Source organism: Berghia stephanieae, chromosome 2, assembly GCF_034508935.2.
Source record: "Berghia stephanieae isolate SIO BIC M18660-M18661 chromosome 2, UCSD_Bste_1.3, whole genome shotgun sequence".
Taxonomy (NCBI): domain Eukaryota; kingdom Metazoa; phylum Mollusca; class Gastropoda; order Nudibranchia; family Aeolidiidae; genus Berghia; species Berghia stephanieae.
Genome location: NC_088361.1, coordinates 6701796 through 6721744, shown reverse-complemented (window position 1 = coordinate 6721744; position 19949 = coordinate 6701796). Strand labels below are relative to the sequence as shown.

Below are 19949 nucleotides of genomic sequence, written 5' to 3'. Positions count from 1 at the left end.
TTCGTGGAAAATTCCATGCAATTCCCGGATAAAGTGTGGTACATCCGACACGCATTCACCTGCACAGATCGTAACCTAATTTACGCTATAATATAATCTGCAAACGTTGCCACAAGACACGTTGAAGAAACTGGCAAGAGACGAAGCGACAGGTTTGGACAACATCTGCGCTCTATTGAAAACGACAAGGACAAACCTGTCGCCCACCACTTCAATGGGTCCAGTCATCAAGGATTGCACGACATCCAAATTGCCGTCCTTCAGTTCTGTCACACTACTAAACAACCTAGGAAATACAGGGAGGCAGAACTGATACTAAAACTGAACACCCTATCACCTCACGGCATGAACTCGAGACTGGACCTCATTTAAATATTATATTACCTTTGTCTCTCACCAAAAAAAAAAAAAAGGGTGAATTGGTTCAAATAGGGAACAGATGTGGATTCCAAGAGCACATTATCAAAGTACTTAGTTTGAGGTCACCTAAAAGTCTCATCCAGGCACAAGCAGAGGAAAGAGGAACACACCCAAATGTTTACACATATATAATATGTAAACAAAACAAAAAATACAGTCCATAACAGAGAGATCATTTACAAGACAAAAATATCATCTCCCAAACCTCTAACTATACATTTGAATGTTTCCTTCCCAGCTAAGGTATCCAGTCCAGGGTCGGGACAAAACCAAGTTGTTTTGTTTTTAAGGGTTTTACGGCACTTGCAACACATTGTTTTTTGTTTTGTTTTTAAGGGTTTTACGGCGCTTCCAACACATTTAGGTTATACCAGCGCCAGTAAAAAGGAAGAAAATGGGATAGTAAAAAGTTCTAGAATTACAAATAAATCGCCCAAGAAAAAGTAAGACATAGGGGAACTGGGGACAAATAGGGATCAGATGTAGATTCCAAGAGCACACTATCAAAGTACTTAGTTTGAGACCACCTATAAGTCTCATCTGGACACAAGCACAAAATTCAACAAAGAGGAATACACTCACATGCTTACATTATAAATTCAAAATAACAAATATAATAATACATAACAGAGAGATGATTTACAAGGAAAAAATATCATCTCCCAAAACAATAACTATGCATTTGACTGTTTCCCTCCCAGCTAGGACTCTGGCCAGGGCCAGGACAAAACTAAGAAATCTCATTCCAAGACAAAGACAGAAAGCATGTTGGAAAACAGATATAAGGGGATAGAAGACAATATGTACCCCCCTGCCCCTATGGGAGGTCAGGAACCCCACCCAGTTTCTCATCTTTGATTCATTCTTCACTTCAGTCAACCGTCGAATTCGTTCATCACTGGCTTAACAAAACATGATAGCCAATCGTGGTAACTTTGTTGTATTATTGGGTTGCACACAATACAAAATAATCAGATCCTTCTCAATAAATTCTGCAAGTATATTTTAATGATAATTTCAGAGACAATTTATTTTGAAATACAAGTTCCATAAAATACGACAAAAAATTTAAATATCATACAAACATACATACTGAATCCAATTCATAACTTGGTATTTCTACATAAAAATGCATTGAAAGACAGACATATCAAAGTATGAAATGTTACATAAAATATTGATAAAAAATATCCAAATCACAACTGTTCGATCGAGTTGTTCGATGATAAGAGAGGCTGAAATATCAAGTTGTTGCTACACCTACAGATAGAAAGACCCTTGTATAAAACAAATAGTTCCCCTTAAGTAAGTAACCAAATTTACTATCTCAAGTACTCACAGTATTATAGATCCATCGTAATACTACTACATGTCTGCTATACTCAGTGGGAAAAAAATGATTTTAAATACAAAAAAACTTTTAACTGTGTTTAAAACAACTCAATAACAATTCCTTTAAAAACATGTGTACGGCACTGGTAATACTTCTGGGCAGTCAAAGGACAAGTAGATTTCGAAGCTTATCTGTGCGAGCAAGGCAGGCAGATGCCTGATAAAAATATTAAAAAGAAAGATTATAGTGACAAGTCCAAGTTTGGAGCAAAACCCAGCAAAAATGCACCGGTGTGTTCAGTCCGAGACTATCCTAAATTTTACACAGCCACCAGCCTCAGGTCCACAAGAAAAGGGACACATTTGGAGGAGTTGTCAATAAAAAAGCACATGGAGAAGCTCTCCAACGAGAATAAATAGCATCTCCCATATACAAACTTAAAATTGAAAACAGATATATTTTTTTTTAAAGCACAGGCTCGTGTCTGACCTCCTAAGAAATTAATCAAACCTGGGATTGGTCAAAACCAAGGTGTTTCATTCCACGACTGGGACAGAAAGTCGGAAAGAAAAAGATATAAGTATCGGCAAGCAATCATCCATTTATTTTACATCTAGAACAGTCTATTATGTAACAAAAATATTTAAAAAATAATCGTTAACAGCAATTTAGTCCTGAACTTCTGCTCCAGATTAGAGGCGAGCAACAAACTGACCCCCCCCCCCCCTGAAAACAGAACCATTGGTGAGTAAGTAAACCAAAGCAAAAAAACCCAAAAGAACATCAGTTCTTAATTACCTAACTGCACAGGTACCAAAATCCTGCTGCGTTTGTGTAATGTTTAACACCGACATTGAGTAAAGTTTAGAGTAGAGAACTTCGGCAATTATCTAGCTTTCATTGCTCTAACTTGAGCACCAAAAGAATAGCAGGAATAGCGTCTAAAATGTTGAGAATGTGTGTACAAAATACCTGATTTACACTTTTCCAACTCCCTAAGAATCTATCCCGGTTATTCTTTAGTGCAAGTCTCTCAGTTTTGGATCATTTGTCACTATCTTATTTTCAGTCCAACCTCATATGAATAATAAGATCCAAATTTGGATAAAGCTATGACTATCGTCTTTGTTTTGTTTTTAAGGGTTTTACGGCGCTTGCAACACATTTAGGTTATATCAGCGCCAGCAAAAAGGAAGAAAATGGGATAGTAAAAAGTTCTAGAATTATAATTTAAGCACCCAAGAAAAAGTAAGACATAGGGGAACTGGGAACAAATAGGGATCAGATGTAGATTCCAAGAGCAATGTACTTAGTTTGAGATCATCTGGACACTAGCACAAAATTAAACAAAGAGGAATACACTCAAATGCTTACATTATACATTCAAAATAACAAATATAATAATACATAACAGAGAGATGATTTACAAGGGAAAAAATATCTCCCAAAACAATAACTATGAATTTGACTGTTTCCCTCCCAGCTAGGACTCCGGCCAGGACAAAACCAGGTAATCTCATTCCAAGATAAAGACAGAAAGCATGTTGGAAAACAGATATAAGGGGATAGAAGACACAGTATGTACCCCCCCTGCCCACTATGGGAGGTCAGAAACCCCACCCAGAAAAGGCAAATCTACAAACCAGTCAGGTTTCTATCCTAAAACAAAAAAGGCCCTGAGTCATCAAAGCAGCAAATTTGCCATCATATAGAAACATTTAAAACACAGATGGTAACGACCAAATGTAAAATTTAGGGGGAAAAATGGGGACAGGGAGGAAATGAGTGCAACATGGTCAACATAAAATAATCTTAAGTTATTGGGACTATGCAGTGCAAGATCTACGCGTGCTCCACATAAATATTAGTTTTATAATGATGTCATAGAAAAAATGAGTTTCTTTTACTACCTTAATATGATGTTTCTCATATGAGAACATAATTTGTCATGGGTGATGTTTTAGCGTGTAAGATGTGGGATTGTCAAAATATTTCAAATCTCAAGTTTACATTTGCCAGCAATTACCCTAGAGAGAAGAAGAGGTTCCAAAGACAATTCATCTCCTTTAATATGAAATCACCTGAAAGTCACACCCTAGCCTAAGATTCCACCAAAAACGATATGGTCATATACAAAAAGAATATGATCATTGACTAACTATTACATTTAGAGATGTTTTTTGTTTGTTGCTTTAGGTCTCTTCCAACACAATTGAGGTTATATGAGAGACCGCTGAAACAAAAAAACAAGCAATCTAACAAAAATAGTACAAATGTAAATGAAAATCATAACCTAAAGATATCATAAGCTAAATTATAAATAACCAAGAACAAACAGGCAGAAGATTTACAGAAAAAAAATTCCCCTGTCAAAAATACAATCACAAACCAAAGAAGCAGGATAGGCTAGTAAAGAGAAGAAGAAACGACATCACTATCGGATCGTACACCCATGCGAACATCATAGGTATATGATTCAAGGGTGATGCTCCCATCCAACCACCCGCTCACATTTAGAGATGAATTAACGTAATGTACATGTAAGAAATCTCCTAAAGAAACACTCATCTGAATAGACAAGGTGAAAGATCTCTGCCAGGCCCAAGGAAAAGTCTCCTTCCAGGTCAATGCTAGAAAGATCTAAGGAAGGGAACAAAAGAAGAGGGTACGTTGAAAAGACATCAAGTTAGACTTGTCAGATCAAAATCAGACATCAAAATAATCTTACAACAGGTAGATCTTTGGCAAAGAAAAAAAGAAAAACATAAGTCAAAGAATTTTATTTTCCTGTTTGTATAAGTTCTCAACAAAGTGTAAGCAAAACTCGTTTAATTCAGGGACGCTTGTTTTTAGGTTTTTAAGGGTTTTACGGTGCCTGGGACACACTTAGCTCATTTCAATGCCAGTAGATGAAACAGAATAGTAAACAAATATATAGATTTGTAAATAAAAGCAAACCAGAAAAAGTTAGGAGAAAGGGGAATGGTTCCAAAAGGAAACAGATGTAGCCCTATCAGTGTTCTTTGAGATTATCTATCAGTCTCATCCAGACACAACCACAGATCCCCACTAAGAGGAATACATTCAAATGTTTAACCTAAAAACATGATATTCAAAACAAAAACAAAAAATTATTACGGTACATAACAGAGAGATGATTTATAAGGGGGGAAAAAATCCTCTCCCAAATCTAATACTATACTTTTGTCAGTTTCCCTCTCAGCCAAGGACCCCAGCCAGGGCCAGGACAAACCAAGAAATCTCATCTCAACACAAAGATAGAAAGCATCTCGGAAAACAGGTATAGAGGGATAGAAGACACAGCATGTGACCTTCTGTTCACCATGGGAAGTCAGAAGACCCCAACCAGATTTCAAAGACAAGACAGCCACAAGGAAGAGGACAACATTTATAAAAATTTTAAACAATATACAACAAAAATGAACCTCATGGATCACAAGAAATGCGGCTTCCATCTTTTTTAAAATTGACATTAATTGAAAACATTCACCAGATGAATTCCAAGATAAGAATTATTCTAGAATCCGTTATCATCCTAGGATGTATAATTTTGATTACCTCAAAGCATATAACCTAAGTGATATCTAGACAAGAACTTACTGAACCAACCTGTATCGAATAGAAGGATAGAACACACACCAAAAACAAAAAAACGTTTTACACGTCCAGGATCTTGAAATTTTACTGGTGTCTCTAATGAAGTCTATGTATTGTGCAAAAACTTATATTTTAATAAGAGAGAGGGAGAGAGAGAGTGTGTGTTACTTTTGCGCCCAACTTGGGAAATAACATTAGAAAGTAAAGATCTTTACTATCATTATAAATTTTGCCAAAGTAAAGTCATATAGACACTAATTGGTCTAAAACAATTTTTTTAAAATTACAGGACATTAAATTTACAATTCGCTAATGATGTTTTGTTTTTGTTTTTAAGGGTTTTACGGCGCTTGCAACACATTAAAGTCATATCAGCGCCAGTAAAAAGGAAGAATGTTTGTTTTTAAGGGTTTTACGGCGCTTGCAACACATTTAGGTTATATCAGCGCCAGTAAAAAGGAAGAAAATGGGATAGTAAAAAGTTCTAGAATTACAATTGAAGTATCCAGAGAAAGTAAGACATAGGGGAACTGGAACAAATAGGGATCAGATGTAGATTCCAAGAGCATACCACCAATGTACTTAGTTTGAGATCACCTATAAGTCTCATCCGGACACAAGAACAAAATCCAACAAAGAGGAACACACTCAAATGCTTACATTATACATTAAAAATAACAAATATACTAATACATAACAGAGAGATGATTTACAAGGAAACAAATATCATCTCCCAAAACAATAACTATGCATTTGACTGTTTCCCTCCCAGCCAGGACTCCGACCAGGGCCAGGACAAAACCAAGTAACCTCATTCCAAGACAAGGACAGAAAGCATGTTGGAAAAATGATATAAGGGGATAGAAGACACAGTGTGTACCTCCTGCCCACTATGGGAGGTCAGGATCCCCACCCAGAAAGCGGGATAGTAAAAAGTTCTAGAATTACAGTTAAAGCACAAAAGAAAAGGCAAGACAAAGGGGAATAGGTTCAAATAGGGAACAGATGTAGATTCCAAGAGAACACAGTCAAAGTACTTAGTTTGAGATCACCTAAAAGTCGTATCCAGACACAAGCACATGTACCAACTAAGAGGAATACACTCAAATGTTTACCAATCATATAATATAATATACAAACTAAACATAATACAATGCATAACAGATGATTTACAAGGAAAAAAATATCATCTCCCAAAAGAATAACTATATATTCGACTGTTTCCCTCCCAGCCCAGCAACTCCGGCAAGGATCATGACAAAACTAAGTAATCTCATACCAAGACAATGACAGGAAATAATTGGAAAAGGGGCATGGGGGGATAGAAGACACAGCATGTACCTCCCTGCCCACTATGGGAGGTCAGGATCCCCACCCAGTCGATATATCCGTCCTCTACTGTAGAATGTATCTAAATGAATAATAATGATTAAAATACATTATTCCTGGATTACCATAACAGTTATATTAATCTGCATGCCAATTTTGTAGCAAGAAAGACTCAACATTCAATAACTTCTTTGATACGCATACAGAAACAAAGTATATGGACTGTTCAGGTAAAGGATTGATAACATAAACCAAAACAACAACAACAGAAAAGAAAGAAATGACAGAGATAGAAATAAAAACAAGACCTTAATTCTTTAAAAATTCAACAGGAATGTAAATTGAATATTATATGTTTGAACATCAGGTTATATGAACCAGAAACAGTTGAGAAGAATTCTTTTTTTCTTTTCTGTTTTGTTAAATCTTGACAAATTGCATGAGCCTAAACAACGACAAAAAACTGAAATAAATTCTGATGTAAAAGATGTTTGTTTGTGGTAAAAAAAAAAAAAAAAAAAAAGAAAAGAAAAAAGGGAGAAAGAAAGAGATGATTTGTTTTTATTGTTTTTAAGGGTTTTACGGCGCTTGCAACACATTTAGATCATATCAGTGTAAGTAAGTTCAAGAATTACAATAAAAGCACCCAAGAAAAAGTAAGACAAAAGGGGAATTTGTTTGTTGTTTGTTTTTAAGGGTTTTATGGCGCTTGCAACACAATAAGGACATATCAGCGCCAGTAAAAAGGAAGAAAATGGGATAGTAGAAAGTTATAGAATTGCAATTAAAGCACCAAAGGAAAAGTAAGACAAAAGGGAATTGGTTCAAATAGGAAACAGATGTAGATTCCAAGAGCACACTACCAAAGTACTTAATTTGAGATCACCTAAAAGTCTCATCCAGACACAAGCACAGGTCCCCACTAAGAGGAATACACTCAAATGTTTACAAATCATATATAATAAGTGAACAAAACATAATACAGTACATAACAGAGAGATGATTTACAAGGAAAAAAATATCATCTTCCAAAGCTAACTATACATTTGACTGTTTCCCTCTCAGCCAGGACCAGAACAAAACCAAGTAATCTTGTTCCAAGACAAAGACAGAAAGCATGTTGGAAAACAGACATAGGGGGATAGAAGACGCAGTAAGTACCTCCCTGCCCACTATGGGAGGTCAGGAACCCCACCCAGGACAAAACCAAGTAATCTCATACCAAGACAAAGACAGAAAGCATGTTGGAACATAGGGGCATAGAAGGCAAAATAAGTACCTTTTTTAAAGGGTTTTATGGAGCTTGCGACACATTTCGGCCATATCAGTGCCAGTAAAAAGGAAGATGTTTGTTTTTGTATTTAAGGGTTTTACGCGCTTGCAACACATCTCCCAAAACAATAACTATGCATTTGACTGTTTCCTTCCCAGAAGGACTCCGGCCAGGGCGAGGACAAAACCAAGTAATCTTATTCCAAGACAAAGACAGAAAGCATGTTGGAAAACAGATATAAGGGGATAGAAGACACAATATGTACCCCCCTGCCCAATATGGGAGGTCAGGAATCCCACCCAGGAAATCATTCTTAAATGAAACAAAAGAGACAGTATAATATATACAAATCATCGCAAGATGACAGAACACATTAAATGAATGACTGATATGATAATAAATGTACAATATTGAAAAAAAAAAGAAGAAAAAAGAAAGTCCTTGTCTAATAGCTCAAAACTAGGAAATCATGTTAACAACAGAATATCTCTGGCAGTTTGCAATAATACAGACGATACCCATATCTTGTACCACTTTGAACTTTAAACACATTAAAAGTCTTACTTGAAACTGGTTATAAATACATTTTGCTCACTTTACAACTGAATCACAATTGAAAATCATCTTTATCCACACAACATACTATTCCTGTCTTTTATGTGATTCACACGAAAGGACAATCTAACTAATTTTGCTCTTATTTCCATTCACGTTGAAATCAAGAGGGGAGTCAAAATTGTTTATGTTTATGTATGGAAGATGAAAATGTATTTGCTACATCTTAAACTTAAACTAATAAATAATTTACAAAGCACAAGGATTCATCTAAATGATCTTTATATACTTGCATTTCAAATTTTTATTCTTAAAAATAATTCTATTCAATAAAATATTTCAATTTAATGTAAGGGAAGTGGGAGCGTGTTGAATGTAATGCTTATTTCTGTCAATTGACTGTCTGCTATGGACTGAACCTAAAGGTGCAACAAAAACTTTATTTGATAAACTTAGTTTGAAAATAAAGTTCCAATAAGTCACTAACGTTTGTTTGTTTGTTTGTTGCTTTAGGTCTCTTCCAACACAATTGAGGTTATATGAGAGACCGCTGAAACAAAAAAAACAAACAATCTAACAAAATGTACAAATGTCAATCAAATCATAACTAAAGATATCATAAGCTAAATTATAAATAACCAAGACAAACAGCAAGATTTACAGGAAAAAAAATATCCCTGTCAAAAATACAATCACAAACCAAAGAAGCAGGATAGCTAGTAAAGAGAAGAAGAAACGACATCACTATCGGATCGTTTTTTTGTTTGTTTGTTGCTTTAGGTCTCTTCCAACACAATTGAGGTTATATGAGAGACCGCTGAAACAAAAAAACAAGCAATCCAACAAAAATAGTACAAATGTCAATCAAAATCATAACCTAAAGATATCATAAGCTAAATTATAAATAACCAAGAACAAACAGGCAGAGGATTTACAGGAAAAAAAATATCCCTGTCAAAAATACAATCACAAACCAAAGAAGCAGGATAGGCTAGTAAAGAGAAGAAGAAACGACATCACTATCGGATCGTACACCCATGCGAACATCATAGGTATATGATTCAAGGGTGATGCTCCCATCCAACCACCCGCACTATCGGATCGTACACCCATGCGAACATCATAGGTATATGATTCAAGGGTGATGCTCCCATCCAACCACCCGCATAAACTTAGTTTGAAAATAAAGTTCCAATAAGTCACTAACGTTAAAGGGGAAAAAAATAATTAAAATAATAATAATGATGAAAAATAAACTAAAATAACCTCTGATAATCCATTAAACAAATTACATCACTATTATTAATACATGAATGCCAATGTACATACTATCACTGCAAATAATAACAAAGAATTAACTGGCAGCGTCTCTAACAACCTTTGATCATTTTTCTTTTTTTCAAATTGTAACATAATGGTAAAAAGTGAGAAATTACACAAAGTGCAGTTTTAAATGCATATAACATTCTCCAATTTCAATACAATAAAAAGACTACATACTTTATACTACAATTACAAATGAACATCAAATAATGTATGTAACTCTACACACAAAAAAAAATAAATAAATAAACAAAAACAAACAAAAAAAACAATTTTTTAGCCCCGTAAAACTAATAAAACAAAACTAGAATTTGACCCTTAATAAATTTTATTATTAATTTTAGTATTCACTGCATTACATTTTCATATCAAATTGCTAGTAAGAACAGACTGAATTGCTAAAAGGTAGGAGTATGCTTGGCATTGTGCTTTATGCTCAGTGCATAACATTTAATGTGAGTAATGTCCTGATTAGTCAGAACAACCATTGACTTGAGAAGTAATGAAGAGCTAAACAATAAATTGAGGTCATATTTCAAAACAATTAAAAATATAACGGAGTCCGTCTGACAGTGCAAGTTCAATTACTTAAAAGCTGAAAGTGTCTATATAATAATGATCAAATAATCATCATGCAACAGGAATGTTCAGTAGAAAGTGATGTTGATGCTTAAATTATGATTTTTGATGAAAAAAAAATATCTTAAGCATGGTAGGATGGTGGATGTGATAATAAATTCAAATGAAACAAATGGCATTTTCTAAATTGTGTGATTTCGGATTTTCAAATTAAATGCCTTTAAATATTTCAAGGTCAGTAAATAAATTGTTTCATTCCGAAATGCGACTATTGTCTCAAAATGGCTTCATGTCAGGATGATACCAAAACTGAAAATTGAAATAACATCAAAAATATGGAATTTGGTTAAGTTTATGAAAATTTCATATTTCTAATAATTTTAATTTTGAATTCAGTTTTTGTCACCAACTTCACTGTGACATAATACCATTTTGAGGCCGTGGTTCCCAAGTAAGTCATTCTGGATGATGTTTCCAAAACTAATAAACGGACTCTTAATTTTTCCATATTTAAAGGTTGTGGCAATGGCACATCATTACCCTGTAAGTTATCATTTTCTTTTTCTACTTTTGACAAAACAAACATTGATATATTATCTACTTGTCACAAAATTTATATAGAAGACACATATCCCAACATTCATGTCTTTCTCACATTTCAGTTAAAAAATGGAATATTGTTGGTGTCCCAAGCAATACATTGGGTCTGTAAGTTTCAAAATGTCAGGACATAGTTTCAAAGCATAATGTCGATATTGTGTGTTTTTGTTTTTTAAGGGTTTTACGGCACTTGCGACACATTTAGGTCATTTCAGCGCCAGTAAAAAGGAAGACAATATGATAGTTAAAAAATTTACAATTGAGAGCACACGAGAAAAAGTAAGACAAAGGGGGAGGGTTCAAATAGGGAACAGATGTAGATTCCAAGAGCATACCATCACTGTTCTCAGTTTGAGATCACCTAAAAGTTTCATCCTGACACAAGGCACAGGACCCTACTAAGAGGAACACATTCAAATATTTACAAATCATGATATATGTAAAAGAAAAAAAATAATACAATTCATAACAGAGGGATTATTTACAATGGAAAAAAAATCATCTCCCAAAACTAACTATAAATTTGACCGTTTCTCTCCCAGCCAGGGCCAGGACAAAACCAAGCAATCTCATTCCAAGACAAAGACAGAAAGCAAGTTGGAAAACAGATATAGGGGGATAGAAGATACAGTAAGTACCTCTCTGACTACTATGGGAGGTCAGGAACCCCACCCAGGATAATGTTAAGCAATTTAATATACAAGAAAAAAGTAACATGTAATACCATTTTAGCCAGTCTACTTTAATTTTGCTGACCTCTGAACAATATGGTCAGCTGTGAATTCAATGCATTGCTTGTGACACCACCAATGAAAATGATCATATTAACACACAATGTATAGTTGACGAAAAAAGGAAAAGTTACAAAAACTCATGTTTTCAACAAAATTTTGTTTGCAAATAGTTGCCCTCAAATCCCATGACATATTTCTGCTTCTTCATAAAATTGAAAATTTGAAAATAAAAATAAAGTAAAAAAAAGTAAAGTTAATTTGGCGATTCTTTTCGAAATCCTGAAACGAGCATTAAACTAATAAATACTACAATAAAATATTACTTTACACACAAATTCAAACATTACTAATAAATCACAATTCATTTTGACATTCCAAGTATGTCTTTCTTTTGTGCATAAAATGTTCTGCCTTTTCTCAGTTGATTCAAACAAGTAAGGCACTAATACCAATCACACTAACCAAAATTTACCACAATTGAACATTGTTGCATACATAAAGTTAAATAAATTGCAGTTTTTAAAAGTCAATTGATAACAATCTGACAATAATGTACAAGTGTAATCTAAATTCTGGGATAACAGTATTCAAATTACAGTGATGGTGATGACAATATCAATGATTACGATGGAGGAGGATTTTTAAATGGAATTCACAGTGTTTGAAAAAGAAAATAAATAAAATAAAATTTTTAAAAACAGGATTATACATAGATTTGACTCAGAGAAAGCTGGAATTTAGATATGCATGCTTATCATGTCTTGAAGAGAACACCAGCATTTTCTCTCCAGAACCTTGAATTTGAATGTCTATTACAAAACAAATTCATTTATCAATAAATTTAAAAGGGATTTTCATCATTCATTTCCAAAAGATATCACTATAATCTTTTATTTTTGGCCAGGGATATTCCAGATACATAAACCAATACATTCGAAAATGTGGTTCATTAACAGTAGATCAGAATTATTTTCCTATTTCTAATCAATCAGGGTGAGAAAATCTCGGAATATGTTCAATTTTTACCATATAATATATGTATCTATGGCAGGCATTAAAAATTCAATATGAGCAACAGCAGCCATACTTTTATAATGAGTAAACGTCAAATCTGATGAACATTTTCTCATTATCCTAACCTTTAAGGTAAAAATATTTTGATAGGCCTCTAAATCTGAATCTTACAATCGAAAATTCAAACCAGCCATAATTTTTAGATGAATGAGATAATATTGCTGGTAAGGATTTTGTTTTTAAATAAACATTGTAAAACAACTTGAAGAGATGGAATTGTTTTTTAAAAATCCTCCTATAATATGTGACAAAAATCCTTTCAGAGATGAAACATCCGAGAATTGATTCTTCCCCTCAACTTTCATCATCCTCCTTTGGAGCAGGGGAAATTATCACTTGGACTACATGGTTTTTCAGTATTTTAGAATCCTCTATGCGTAGTTTATCATTGAGCAAACGGCCAGCATAAAACCACCTCTGCCTGTGGGGCTCAACTCCCACTTCCTTTAATTCTGCAATTCGCTTTTTCACCTTCATTACCGTCTCTGTTGAAGAAACCTGAAGCTTGATGTCATAGGTTAGATTTGATAGTCTAAAGCGTATAGGTTGTTCAATGCCAGGTTCTGCATTTATATCTCCCTCTGGGGTGGCATCACTTTCACTTGTATCATCCAACAGGTTTGTAGGGGCACTGAGTACATAATGAGGGAGTTGATAACGATTGCCTAGCTCGTCATAGCAATCCATCAAAGTACCTGTGAACAAAATTTTGTTATTATTCATCATCACAAGAAAAGAAAATTATCATATTGTAATATCGGTCTATGAAAAAAACTAGTTGATAAATACACACCTTTTCTGATTTTTATCTTACACCTGCTCCATAATTTGTCACTATTTAAAAATACATAGAACTTATTAGACCACAACCATTCTTTGATAGTTCTATTTATACTGGTGACCAACACAATGTTCAGCCTACACATAAGAATAGAAATAAAGTTTAAAGTGAATTGAGATTGAAATAGGCTCGAGTGAATGTTTTTAGTACTTAGCATGCAACAAATGACAAATATCCCTGAAAACCCTTCGTTAGCATTTCAACAACCAAACAAAAAATCAAGAACATTTATAAATGCAATATCCACTAAATATGCTCAAAGCACTTAACAAGGGGTCTCTAGCCAACAGCAACACTTAAGTAGGATGAGACACCTGTTAGGCAATATTACAATTATTTCGGACATTGACAATGCTGTTTATGGCAAGGTACTCATTATCCACCTGACAGAATGACAATGTGAGCAAAGAGCAGTTTTCAAGGACTTAACTATGCACTGCTCAGAGCAGGGCTCGAATCCAGGACCTTCTGGTTCAAAAGTGAGCAAGCATCATACCACTAGACCACATAGCAGCACTGTGCTTTATTTCTTGTACATCTTGTACAATTGTTTCAAATGATGTGCTAACATAAAAAAAAGTAAAGCTACAGTCCACTCCCGATAATCACAACACCTTGGGATGAGCGAAAATGTTGAGATTAACCGAACTTGAGTTTCCTGTCTGCGAGTGCAACATTTTACAAACATATATGCTAAACTCAAACAAGTTGTTGTAAACATTGATTGTTCTTAGTCCACCACAGACACAGCAATTTGATTGAAAAAAACATATGGCATCCCTGTAAAGATTTTGACAAGCAAAAGAAGCTTTGGTGCAAAATGTTTTTACAACCCTGCTAGTGTCTGTATTACTATTACTGCAACCTTGTGGTTATGCAGCTTATAAATAAAAATCTTTAAACAATTGCAAAACATATTCCATCTAAACAGCAAATTCAAAATCAAGCCAAATTAACTAACAGGCCTGTAAATGGTTGGTGAAAAAATTGTCGGAACTTATTGAACACGCGAAAATATTGATTAATTAATAAACACAACACAGATATGACACGTCAATTGACTAGTCAAATCATGTCACTTTCCCCTACTTATTTATAATGAGGTCCTTATTTTATGGTACCAAAAAAAAAATCCAAATTATTTGAGGGCCCAGGTCTGAGTTAGTAGTAAAATGAAAGGAAGAGAACAATTCCTACCCTTTTGAAGGATGTGTACTAGATAGTGTTGACACGGGAAGCTGCGTATCCTTGCTCCTGTTTGTTTGTGTAAAATGTTTACGCTGATTCTTTCGTTTATTTGGATTAATTCTTATAGAAGAAGAAGAAGAAGAAGAAGAAGAAGAAGAAGAAGAAGAAGAAGAAGAAGAAGAAGAAGAAGAAGAAGAAGAAGAAGAAGAAGAAGAAGAAGAAGAAGAAGAAGAGGAGGTGGTGCGGTCGCATGAGAGAAGAAGAATATATATTTTGAAGAAAAATAATTATTTCGCATTATTTTTTTTCTGTCTCACATCCAGACGGAACCAACAAATCATGGGGAAAAAGAAATAAGATACGGAGAAATGCATGTAAGTCAGTAGCAAAATAGAGAGAAACCTTCCAGTCCTAGAAGCTCCGACACACTTCTGTGCTTGCATTATTTACTGACTAGGTGTGTGTTCGACGACTCGCGCGAACGTTGCGACCCTCTCTTGCTGGCTGTGTCACAGTAGCCAGGCAGTGAAAACATCCATGTCTAGAGGAGTGTGTAGGTGGCATGATAATATTATAGCTAACTGATTGATGGCCTAGTTTTTTTTTGTCTTTGATGCACAAATAAAAAGGTTTTTTTGTTTTTTTTAAAGTCGGCATTTGAAACGGAATAAAATCTGACGTTTTCGAGGAACGAAATAAAAGTCTTTTATTGTCTTTTTTTATTTGGTTCTGGTCTTTGACGTTACGAATTTCATTTTTACTATTAATTTTATTTTTTTTAAATATTAGCACTTATAGAGCAAAATTGTACTGTCGGAAATCCGACAATAGTCGGAAGATTTACAGGCCTGAACTAATTCAGAACGAACAAACAAACAAACAAACAAACAAACAAAAACCAAAACAATTTTTAAAAGAAAGACTCACTTACATAACATAAAATCGCCAAATGTACTATCATGCTACAGCTAAATGGTACCAAAAAATTTTTACCCATTTGCCCCATCCCCATCTCTTTCAATCATCTTCTCAGCCAAGGTCATCAAAGGTCTTGTCCACTTTTGACATTTGGCGCCAGTGTGCCTCGACTAACGTCATGAGTGCCACCAAAATTCATGCAATTGAGCAGAGGTGTGAAAAAGTGACACGACATAACTGTGATTTTTCTGGTGGAAAATGTTTGACACGGCAAAAACAACGGAAAATTTCTGAAAAAATCCTAAATTCCCGTAATTCCACGGAATATTATCATCACTGATAATTAAACAGCAAGATTATCACAAGAGGCTAATTACAATATTCTCTTTTAGGTGACTCATCATAAGTAGAATAACTCTGTTTGATTGTAAAATGAAGATTAAATTAGTCAAGGTACAAATAATTACATAAATACATTTACCATGAGGTAAAGAGATGCTGGCACCATCTACAATGGCTTGAGCAAGTGCATGATCTCCTGTTTCTAAAGCATAGGAAGCAGCTTTGAGAGCATCCCAAATTTCTTTTCTACCGTCAAAGGCTGGAGCTGTGTCCCAAAACTCATCTCTTTTACTCCGAAGCTGTCCCTCTGTCAATGGTACATCACTTTTCCACTTGGGCTTTTCTGGTTTCAGAGGCTGATTTCGTCCAACAGAAACTAGAAGAAGAAAATTAAGTATTCTATAATTAAATTGAAAAGAATGATAAAATATGATTATTGGAAAATTGTCACTCTTTGACACAATGACATCCCAAAGAAATATTCAACTTTATCTAAGAATATCTAATTGAAATTGATACAGTCTTAAATCAAAAAGTATAAATAAACTCATATTTGTATTTGTAATGTCAAGAGATTTCAATATAATAATAATAATAATAATAATAATAATAATAATAATAATAATAATAATAATAATAATAATAATAATAATAATAATAATAATAATAATAATAATCACCTTATCACCTATTTAGCAAATTGGATTTTTGTAACAGTATGGCTCTGAAACCAGTAAACCAATCGTCACCAAATTTTGCATAGTGTTTACAATTGACATGAAGATTGCTTGTGGGTATTAAGAGATTGATTGGGCATCTTGATGATTTTATCGAAATATTTGTTTTGTCAAATCCCCCATTGACAAAAGATGCCATCATTTTTATCATGTGGGTTGAGTATCAACCTTCCGGTTAGTGAGTATGACAATGAAGTGGGAGTCGTTGCATTGGATAAATTCCAAATAGTGGTTCCTCTTATTATTTCTTAAAATTTATACAAACCTTTTTCCGTTCTTGACATTGGGAAAGACTTCTACAATAAGTGATCTCTAATTCTCAAATGCTTGGCCAACTAAATGCTGAACTCTAATTTCTCGAATATTCTGTAAAATAATGTTATGGTTATATAGACTCCAATCCGAATAGACTTTATGTGGAGGGGGCAAGCTTTTTCTTCATCTTTATTAATTGTTTGTTTATTTAAATATTCCAAGTTGTCAGCCATCCTACACAAAAATCATTTTTATTTTATGTTTTGTTTCAGTTTTCGTTTTCATTTCTGTTTCCGTTCTTCAATTTTCTCTTTGTTTCAAAAATTCATCGACTTCTTTTGGGGGAAGTGGTATTATCTAGCTCTAGAATGTGCTTCCTCTTGGTCCTTGTAGAAGTTGCAAAATGATGAAAGATTGCGCCGAACTCTCCTAAATAGGTAACCAAAAAAATCTCGAGAATGCAAACTGTTTGGAGAAATAGAGTTCAGGTTTATTTCGCCAAGCACTCAGAGAAATAGTCACTTCGATTAAGGAGCTGGATTATTTACTTTCCTCTTGTGTTAAATAACACTTGATCTTAACTGATTTAGGGACACAAATTACCACTGGAATTATTTTTTTTCAGATTATTTGAATTTGGTATTTTTCACGCCTAGTTTTGCATATGTTTTTAAGGGTTTTACGGCGCATGCAACACATTTAGGTTATAGTTATATCAGCATCAGTAAAAAGGAAGAAAATGGGATAGTAAAAAGTTCTAGAATTACGATTAAAGCATCCAAGAAAAAGTAAGACAAAGGGGCACTGGGAACAAATAGGGATCAGATGTAGATTCCAAGAGCATACCACCAATGTACTTAGTCTGAGATCACCTATAGGTCTCATCTGGACACAAGCACAAAATCCAACAAAGAGGAACACACTCACTCAAATGCTTAAATACATTCAAAATAACAAATACAATAATAATACATAACAGAGAGATGATTTACAAGGAAAAAAGTATCAATAACTATGCATTTGACTGTTTCCCTCCCAGCTAGGACTCCGGCCAGGGCCAGGACAAAACCAAGTAATCTCATTCCAAGACAAAGACAGAAGGAAAACATTCATAAGGGGATAGACTGATAGAGAAGACACAGTATGTACCCCCCTGCCCCTGCCCACTATGGGAATGGGAGGTCAGGAATAGTTTTGCATAAAAATTGTTTTGCCAACTGCAATAATAAAAAGTCTGGCTTTTTTGTTATTGATAGACATGTCTGGCAATAACAACAGTACAACTTAAAATAATAAAGGTCGAAAAAAAATATATGATGAGTGAGGCGGGTTTTTCTCTCCACGTTCACATGCCAGGATTCTGCTCTCGTGAGAGAGACATGAGAAAACAAAAAAAAAAAAAAAAAACAAAACAAAAAAAAAACAAACAAACAAAAACAACTAATAAGTGTCTTCTTTCATTTGTGAAGTCTTTAATTTGTCTAACTGATTGAACAGTCAATAATCTGGTGGATTCTCAATTTAAATACCTCTTCTCATCGATTTGTCCAACTATTCACAGCTCACAACGTCGAACTCGAACGCTACTCTATTATTATGACAACAATAATAAGATAATACTCACCATGTTGTACCATACCAGTTGCGTCTGAAGATTCACCTGAGGGTGGGCCATTGTCACGCTGGGACCCAATGCACCCACCCATCCTTTTTTTAAAGATGCAGACCGGGTGATTTTTCAAGAACCGTGGTGCCTATTACCCATCTCAAACATGTCTTCGATTCACAAAAACAATGCCTGACTTGATGTTACGATCCCAGCTTTGTTCCTGGTTGCTGTGACGTTTCAGTTTGCGTGTATTTGGATGGTGAAGGCTTCTATACACCCAAATAGTGCACGCAAGTGTCAAGTAAGAGAGAGAATACCGCACTGCTGGCAAAATATGTTCATCTCATAATGACCATAAAAACTTTTAATTCAAATGTTTTGAATCGACTAAGATGACCGTTAACTTGCTAAAATTATCACACCTGAGACTTCTCTTGAGCAACTCGTCACCTTTTGATGTGAGTTTTCATATTTTCTCCACTAAGAAGGAATGGGAGAGAGGAAAGGGTGGGGGGGGGGGGGGGGGGGGGGGTGAATTATTTGAAAACAAATATTTTGTTGGTGTAAGGCAACACAGGTTTACTCAAACATAAAAAATCAAAAAACATGACAGATGATAGAATGGCCAATCCCTACCAATGAGCCCCAGCAATATTAACGTGGAGGCCGTGAAATTTCTCTAGGTCTCTAAATTTAGGTAAAAGTAACATTATTGATAAACCATTGATATCTTATAGGACAATACTATATAAACATACATTGGCATGTACTCATTGGATGCGGTCTGCATCTCTCGTCAACCATAACCATAGATTTATAAATAAATAGTCTATTTATACACTTATTACCATAACCCAGGGCCTTCTAAAAATAGTATCTTTTGGTCGCCTCGCCATAACCCAATAGTTTGCAATAGGATCTTTAAATGTGCATCATTTTAAAGGGACACAACTGTGGTGTTGCTCACGGGCATTTTTCATACTTGGGCTATAGAGAGGACGTCATTATCAAATTACCGAAGAAAGGGGACTTGAGTCATTAAGAAAATTATCGTGGCATCAGACTTCTCTCCATACCTGGGAAGATTTTCAACAAAAGTCTGCTACAGAGAATGAAAGATGCAGTAGATGCCACACTACGCGAAAACCAGACAGGTTTTTAGACAGAATCGATCATGCACTGACCAAATAGCCAAATTGAGAATCATACTTGAGCAATCGT

At 34.6% G+C, this 19949-nt stretch overlaps 1 protein-coding gene across 1 annotated transcript; it reads right to left on the bottom strand.

Moving 5' to 3' along the window:
- Positions 1 to 1406: 1406 nt before the first annotated feature.
- LOC144964228 (ubiquitin domain-containing protein 2-like) lies at positions 1407 to 18976 on the bottom strand. The gene is made up of 4 exons (XM_078898274.1): positions 18744 to 18976; positions 16267 to 16503; positions 9623 to 13533; positions 1407 to 9272 (listed from the first exon to the last, which is right to left on the bottom strand). Exons 1-3 carry the CDS (start codon positions 18823 to 18825, stop codon positions 13133 to 13135), a joined length of 720 nt encoding a protein of 239 aa, XP_078754400.1. The 5' UTR covers positions 18826 to 18976; the 3' UTR covers positions 1407 to 9272; positions 9623 to 13132.
- Positions 18977 to 19949: the final 973 nt, after the last annotated feature.

What these genes read in the sequence shown, in the direction of transcription:
- LOC144964228 (XM_078898274.1), bottom strand. Translation starts at nt 18,825, where the DNA reads ATGGGTGGGTGCATTGGGTCCCAGCGTGACAATGGCCCACCCTCAGGT. An exon ending in AACTGGTATGGTACAACATG is followed by an intron (nt 16,504 to 18,743) that starts GTGAGTATTATC and finishes TTCTTCTTCTAG; the next exon opens with TTTCTGTTGGACGAAATCAG. An exon ending in CAGCATCTCTTTACCTCATG is followed by an intron (nt 13,534 to 16,266) that starts GTAAATGTATTT and finishes TTTTGTTCACAG; the next exon opens with GTACTTTGATGGATTGCTAT.